General features: G+C 30.9%; 1 protein-coding gene across 1 annotated transcript in view; it reads right to left on the bottom strand.

Moving 5' to 3' along the window:
- Positions 1-369: 369 nt before the first annotated feature.
- Positions 370-8,522, bottom strand: part of LOC111637764 (thioredoxin domain-containing protein 11-like) — a 69,975-nt gene continuing 61,822 nt past the window's right edge. Inside the window, exons 11-12 of the mRNA XM_023383334.1 lie at positions 1,518-1,598; positions 370-1,445 (exon numbers count right to left, since the gene is read on the bottom strand). Coding sequence (XP_023239102.1) covers positions 905-1,445; positions 1,518-1,598 — 622 coding nt within the window. The 3' untranslated portion in view covers positions 370-904. The remainder of the gene's footprint in view (positions 1,446-1,517; positions 1,599-8,522) is intronic.

Raw genomic sequence — 8,522 nt, forward strand, 5'->3', positions numbered from 1 at the left:
ATCATTATATATATTTTTTAACACTAATTTTCTTCAGAATTTATATTCTACAACTTTAACACTAATTATGACAAAATACTAGCTGAACATAAACTACAATATTTTTTGTAATAAATTAAGAACTCCAAAATCAAAGTTTTACTCATACACAATTTTCAATTATATTCAACAGCCAAATCTTGCATAAAAATTCAACAACATTCCAACCCGATGTACGTAAGTACATAGAAATTTAAACTGTACACATGTACAAATTACAGAAATAAGGAAAGTAAATATTACTTTCCTAAGTTTTATTAAAAATATTCTTATCAAATTGCAATTTAATTCTACTTTAATATTACCTATTTTCAGAATATTTTAAACCCTTTGGCAACAATGATTATTTAAAAAAGAAGAATAGTTTAAAAAAAATATATATCAGTATTTCTCATTTCCTATGTAATTATTATATCATAGAACAACTCAAATGATATTTTTAAAATATGGTCCATGGATTTGAGAAATACTGAGAAACCATTACCTTGAATAAGAGGATGTACAGTACAGTACTTTTCTTTCATCTGAAACTAATCATTGTAAATATGAAAATATCAACAAAATACAAGTTTACAATGAGATACTTCAGACAATCTATAGAAAATTATTCTTTAAGCAAACATCATTGATGTGAAATTAACATAGCGCACTGACTAGTTGTACTGAGTTTTAATCATCATATCACATATTGTATTAGGATTTATCTCATTAAGGCACTTTGCATATAAATATTCGCCCAAAACATTTTAGTCCATTTTTTAGACAATTGTAAGGGTAGTTAAATATATACAATAAGTTACAAATATTTATATTTCCTACAGTGTAAGATTATTTATGACAAACATTACACTGTAAAAAATTTATATTATAACTCATCTTTTTCTTTTCTGTTTTTGTGTGGCTTACTATTGATATTTTCAGATCTGTCTTTGTTGAGTGTTGAAGTGTCATTCTGAAGAAACACTAGCTTTTCCGCTATCTGAAGACTTCCCTTTTCTCTTAATATATTTTGTAACTTTCGAGCCAATTTTATTTTCCTCTTTGTCTTCTTTATATTCTCTATTAACCACTGATGATATTCTGTCAGCATGTCTTCTTGAAGTTGATGTTTGTCTTCTTTAAATAAGTTTTTGGATTTTTTTCCTATTGGAAATATCCTCATTTTTCTGACTTTATAAAGATTTTCTTGAACAAAATGTAACTGATTTAATAATAAATGCAATTCTCTAAATAGATGTGGAATTTTTGAAGTTGTTTTCACATAATTGTAAATTTTACAGCGTTTATTACATAATTGTAATGAAATCTTCCAGCGAATTGCTGGTTGAGCATTCATCAGTACAAAATGAAGAAGGTTTACTGGGGTTATTGGCAAAGCTTGTGGAAATTTAACACTTTGAGGTTTTCTAAAATTGTAAGTGGAAATTTGAGATAAACAAAAAAATTTTGTTAAAGTTATAAAAAATTTAAGTTCATACCTTCTTGCTGGAAAAAACAGAATTGAAGGATATTTGTCAACAGTGAATTCCCAAGGGAGATCATGATCATCTCCATTGATCCTAAAAACATAAAAAACAGTCAATACCTAAATTTAGGAATTTATTAGTTTAATAAATTCAATTTATCCAATTAATTTTAAGATAATCATACTCTTACATTTAAATTTTAAACAATTCAGTATTCATCATTTCAGACTTTATATTAAATTAAAATATTTGACATAAATCAGATATTACTATTCATCAAATTATTCAAAGTTCCAAAAGACCAAACTTAGAGTTTAATTTTTTTTTAAACACCAAAAATTGTTCTAATATTCAACATTTTATCATTAGTACAATACTCATTAAAACTTCTAGTTGTACCCACCCATATGTGAGAATCTGAAGCCAATACTTTTTGTTTAAAATAATAAAATTTAAAACTTTTAACAAACAAAATCTTTCTTTTTGTAGTTATGAGTCACAGGGGGACTTTCATATCAATCCAACAAGGAAGTTCCTTGTTTCTCTCTTCAGGTGACTTGAATTGTCCCTAGTTACTGGACAGATGAAATCCTATAAATAGGGCCAAACAAATGCCCAATGCTGGAACTGGAAAACTGAACTCTCAAGAAAGTTTATGTCCAAACCAAAAGTTTTCTGCCAAATACATGAAATCATGGCCAGCCCCGCCAATGATTCAGAAGAAAAAGGAACCAAAATGAGGTATTATATTTAACTCAAATATGTATACACTCTCTCAGGATAGAATTAGCAAGTTAGAACTAAATATCCTCACACACTTTATTGTTGAACCTAACCTTTATGTTTTATCATAGTCATCATTTATTTGTATATATAATAGTTATAATCTCCTATAAAAAAGAATGTAAAGTACTATATTATTTTTCCGACTTTTCCAATGATTATCGACACGACTGTGTGCCGGAAATAGCCGTTCCCTAATGGGTACTTTTTGCGGATTCGCGTTAGTGTGCCAGGCCTGGACTTTAAGCGTGCACTGAATTAAATAATGACCAAGTTGGTCAATAACAAATCAAATATTTAATAAAAGTTCTAATAATAAACTATATACAAAATTTAGTAAAAATCAAGTAACAATTTATTCAATGAAACTCAATAAGAATCAACCCGACAAAACTCAAATCAATCTAGTTTCTAACTTAAATCTATTCCCCTTTGGAATTCGACAAAATTCAAAGACTTAACTTATATACAATAATTCTTATGAATTAAAGATCCTAATCGTCACCTCAATATACTAGGAACCCTTTTCCTCAACTCTCAAGACTTTCTCTAATCTTCGATCCACAAATCGAATAACTTCAAAATCGCCTTGGAACTATTTTATCCTATCGGACACCTCTCTCTCGTTTGCTGCTACGAAGCTCACCAAGCTCGTTGCTAACAGAAGCTCACCTCGTCCATCTTCACTTGAGATTCGGACTTTATACTGTGAGGTGACGTCACAATTCTGAATGCGATCACTCCCCTCATTTACATACTTATTTGCTAACAATAAACTTTTTCTATTTGTCTGGCAGCCTATTTTCCGACAATACTCGCTAACCTTTTACATTATTCTTTTTGACAATTTTCGGGATGTTTTTATTCTTTAAGGTTTAGCAAGTCCCTAAGTTGTGCTTATGGGGTCCCCCCTTTTCTCGGTGCAGACTTACTTTTTTCCACTTGGGAGCGCAAGTGTGCGCGAGTTTTTTCTACGGCACTTTTCTCTCGTTGGTGAGTTGGTTTCTCTTCTATTTTTAAGTTTCTAAGGTGAATGGTGAGGAAACCTTCGTCCTAACAAAACATAAGCCCCAAACAAAAATATAATAAAAAGCAAAATAAAAGTAAATAAAAATAATGCTTGGACTTGGTTCCTTACAAAAATAGTTGTGCTTATTCATTGCTTAGTTGATTTAGCCTAACTTCATCGTCAGCCCACGAACCACGTAATAATTGTATTTAATAAACCCTCCTAAAATTCTGGTCAAGTTATTATTATATCTTCAAATAATATAGCATAATTTCATCATGAGTTAGGATGCGACTAGTTTATTGTAACTGGTGTCAGGACTGATGAGATTTTTACAAGTCTTCTCCTATAATTTTACCATCCTGTACAGTAATACCTCGACTTACGTGAACCTGCAGTTACGCGATTTTCAAATCTTGTTGATTTGTCTTTTGTTTGAGCGCCATGCAACTCTTGATTACTCACTCCCCCCACACTATTGTTCAGCTTACATGTTCGGACATGTCGCGCGGAATCGACACATAGTTACAATTTATTTTGTGTTATTTATTTCTGTTTGTTATATGTACGGAGACTTGAGAGACTCTGTGTGGTGATTTCATGTAATTGTGAACGAATCAAAAGACGAGATAAGATTAATGAGAACATTTATTAGCTTACATACATCCGATTTGGATTTTACACAAATTGCGAAATTATACTCTGACTTATGCGGTTATTGCTCGGTCCCACCTATCGCGTAAGTTTGGGGTATTACTGTATATGAAAAGGGGTTAACCTTAACTCAGAGTCCCTGATTTCACACATGTAAATAATTTGCATGCATATAAAACAAAATATTGAATGTATACAGTTAATGGGAAATTATTGTAACTGAAAACAAGGATTGGGAATTATTGAAGCAAAAATTTTGCAACTGGATTCATTGCAAATATAAACTGTTTTTATGGTTCTGCTTCTATGCAAGTTTTGCTTTGGCTCAGCATCAATAGTTAACAATCACTTCCCAGGCATTGTAACTGTATCAGAATTAATATTTAATTTAAAAATACTTACTATCAATAATTGTTGTTATTTTATTTTTTAAATAAATGAATGATTTTATGTTGAAGAACAAACACATGCTTTCAAAAAACCATTCAATTAGAAAGTGACAATGTTATCAAATCATTTTGCAAATCCTCTGAATATTTTTATGTTTAATTTTATTTAACATGTTAAACTTTTTTGCTATGAATTAATTACTAAAAGCAAAACCCAGACTGGCATTATAAGTATATCTTACATATTCTTAGAAACTTTACTTGTGATAAGATGTAGAGTAATTGAAGTTGATAATGCTGCCTCTAGCAGAGAACAAGAGAAGTAAACCTTATAATTTTTTGTAGACAATACTTTTTAAAAAAAAATACAGCAGAAGTAAGGGCAACATCAGAATCCTAAATCACGTGCTTTGTAGAATTATGTAATTGTAACAATCTGTGCAGGAGTTTATCATATCCAAAGACCATTACAAACATTACTGTATATATATATATGTTACAGTCAAAACCCGTTTTTAGTTAGAACGCGTTTTAACTAGTTAAAACTAGTTTATACTGAATGTCTTTGTTAAAACCCGTTTTGTCTAGTTGAAACTAGTTTATACTAAATGTCTTTGTTAAAACCCGTTTTGTCTAGTTAAAGCTAGTTCTAACTCAAGTTCATTTTTGACTAGCAGTAAATTCTAGTTTTAACTAGACAAAACGGGTTTTGTCTAGTTAATTTACTGCTGTACATGTTTTGACTTTAGATAAAACTAGTTTTAACTTTTAACATTAGTTAAAACTAATTTTAGCTACATAAATATGTTTGGGGGAAATAAAGTTATGTATAGTGATTCGGCGGAAGATGCCTAACATTTTGCTTATGAAGAAAATTACAGCGCTAATTTGAGTTTAGGAGCCCTCTAATGAAAATATCATATTCTGGAGTATGTCTTTCAAATAAAAGTTTGGAGTTTATTTTAAAAAATTCTATACTGTGTTTGCAATGACGACTTTTTCACTGTCTGGCATTTTAAGCATCTCACCCCAAGTATCTGGGTGAGATGCCAAATGCCATTAGGGTAAGATAACAAATATAATTGCTTAAAATTAATTTTTGAATTTCTTAACCAAATTTAATTTATTGCATATGTAGTACAAAGTACTTCATAGTAAGTATAACAGCACAGTATAAGTATTGTTAAGTTTCCGCCCGTTCTAACGTGTTCTATAGCTAGCTGAAAGCTTTTTTCAGTCCAAAAACTTTTTTGAGAAGTCCTTATATAATTTCTATGCATATCCTGCAATAAAACGAGAAAACAAAAGTTTATTAAAAATAGGCATATTGGAAATCAATTAACAAAAAATAGGCACGTTACCCCAAGAAAAATGTGGCATATTTTCCATTTGTTGGGGTAAGATGCCTAGTAGAGTCACGTGCTCCAGCATGTCCGATCGGGATCGGCGGTAGCTGACAATGGAAACTTTAGAACCTTAACTACATCACACATTAATTGTTTTTAGCAATTTTTAATAAATTCCATTTTAACTTTTAGTTTAAAATTATTCTAGAAACATTTCACAACAAAAACTTCGTTCTTATCTAGCTTTTATTCTTCTCGGATGTAGAAAATGAAGTAACGGTAGCCAACTACAGCTTTCCGCACTCAATATTGGCCCAACGATTCATCATACAAATACATGACAATATGTGACGTCACCGTTTGAAAATATCAAAAATTAGGCATCTTCCCCCGCTTACCATCTTACCCCGAATCACTCTATGCGTTGCAGTCAAACCAGTTTTTAGTTAGGATGCGTTTTAACTAGTTAAAACTAGTTTATACTGGATGTCTTTGTCAAAACCCGTTTTGTCTAGTTAAAACTAGAATTTACTGCTAGTCAAAAATGAATTTGAGTTAAAACTAGTTTTAACTAGACAAAACGAGTTTTAACAAAGACATTTAGTATAAACTAGTTTTAGCTAGACAAAACGGGTTGTAACAAAGACATTCAGTATAAACTAGTTTCAACTAGACAAAATGGGTTTTAACAAAGACATTTAGTATAAACTAGTTTCAACTAGACAAAACGGGTTTTAACAAAGACATTTAGTATAAACTAGTTTCAACTAGTTAAAACGCGTTCTAACTAAAAACGGGTTTTGACTGTAACATATATACATATAAAGAGGTCATAGAAATAAAAATGTTTATTCTACATTTTAAGTTCAAAAAATTGATGCTAGTCTCAAAAAGCTAATTTAGCATAATAAACTATTGTCTATTCTGTAATCCATAATCTCCATAAAATACCTAATGCCTATGATGCAAAACTGTAATAATAGATTAAAACAAGAAATACTAATACAGGAGAAAAAAATCTAATAGATCTCAAGATTAAGAATTATGAATTAACATTTTAATTTTTATAAGTATTGCTACAGTATGTCACTCAATCATCTATACACAACCTTTTTCAGCAGCAAAAATTGTTTAGAAGAAACTACACACAAAATACCACAAAAATCAGTAAATGAAAATTATTTACTTATACAAAAGTGTTATGTTGGACTCTTTCTTACTGATGTCATGTACATGCTCCTTTACTCTTCAAACAAGGCTCCAGACAGTTGTTCTGATGTATACTAAGAAGTAGTCCATTGAGCATCATGTAACAGATTAATAAAGGTAGCAAGGTAATTGTGTTGTATTGCAACAGACGTAATAAACTTTAGTTTTTTGTCCCTGTCATATGGTGTAATGTGTTTGTAAGGAGTCAGTCCATTCGTTATTTTATGTTTTGAGCGTTATTTTTAGTTACAATTATTTTTTTTCAGGAATTTTCTTTTTTTTTAAGGACACACTCCTAAACCCACTTTGTGCAAACAAAGTCAAAAAGGCAGAGATACTAATTTTGCATCAGTGACTGATCCTGTGATGCAAAATAATGTAAATTAGGGCAGTGCAGAGCTGCACTGAACAACGGCTAAAACACGGACATCCAATATAGCTGTGTGGTGTAGCTCCTGGCAACGACCATTGTAGGTACGTCTCTAAGAAGTGAATAGCATAAGAAACTTATACTTTGAGTAATTCTTTGAGGTAAAGATTGGATTGTGGATTTACTATTGTATGAAATAAGACCACCTTTGATTGATTACAGCCAACCCCCCTATAACACAGGTTCATATAGTTTCGATTCTTATATGACAGCAAAGAAATTGTGACAGTATTTGTACAAACATGCTAAAAAAAACTCGTATAATTCAGTAAAATGTCATCACCACCTTGTGTCGTGACAGGATTGGTCGAATCTAGACCAATAGCGGATATTGTACAAACCATTGAGTTTAAACAAGCAGCAGACCTACTAAAAACTATTTATTATTTAACGTCCATAAAAATTATATTTATATTAATGGTCTCCAAAGTTCAGCGAATTTTTTGCAAAAAAATAATTTATTAGGAAGCATGTGAGCACCATTTGATGCACCGCTCCACGACGAAAACAAGCTTAAGCAATGGTGTCGTCGAATGGTGCACATTCAGTAAGTAATCCTACAATTTTTTATTTATAGCATAGTTTATATAGATTATTTCCAAAAAAATTATATTGTACGTATTTTGGAAATGTTGAGTCGAATTAGTCTAGAATTGATTAATTTTATGGAAGAAAACCTTTCAAACAGCCATAGTCTGTAAACTGCATACGTGCCGAGTGTGATTAGCTCATGTATTCAAGGACTCTTAAAATATCACTTTCATAAAAAATGGAACGTATCTACCATGTTATGGGGAGGTTGACTGTATTTTTTTGTTTACTTGCCTATTTGACAAATATACTAACTGTTAGTACAATTAATCAATTGTTGTTTTTTCGTATCATTCAATTTAACAAATATTTCATTGTGAATTGTTACTTATATGTGTTGTTGTTGAATTATTATTATGTTGAGTTTAGTGAGTTTTACTCGGTTCACACCGGTGGCTGTGTACTATGTCGGACCAGAGTCAAGGCATAGCAACCAAAACAAAACTAAAATTAAATAAGTGTGTCAGTGTCTGTATTCAGGAATTTCCTAACAATGTGGCATGTATTCAATATAGTGGCCTTCTGTAGTGTTATGTATGTATTTCTACTCAATTCTAATGTTCCCAGGCTTTTGTGTAGTGTGTGTGGTATCACACCTGTACAGGA

This window comes from Centruroides sculpturatus, unplaced genomic scaffold, assembly GCF_000671375.1.
Source record: "Centruroides sculpturatus isolate CEXI.00-Female unplaced genomic scaffold, Cexi_2.0 scaffold1003, whole genome shotgun sequence".
NCBI classification, from domain to species: Eukaryota; Metazoa; Arthropoda; class Arachnida; order Scorpiones; family Buthidae; genus Centruroides; species Centruroides sculpturatus.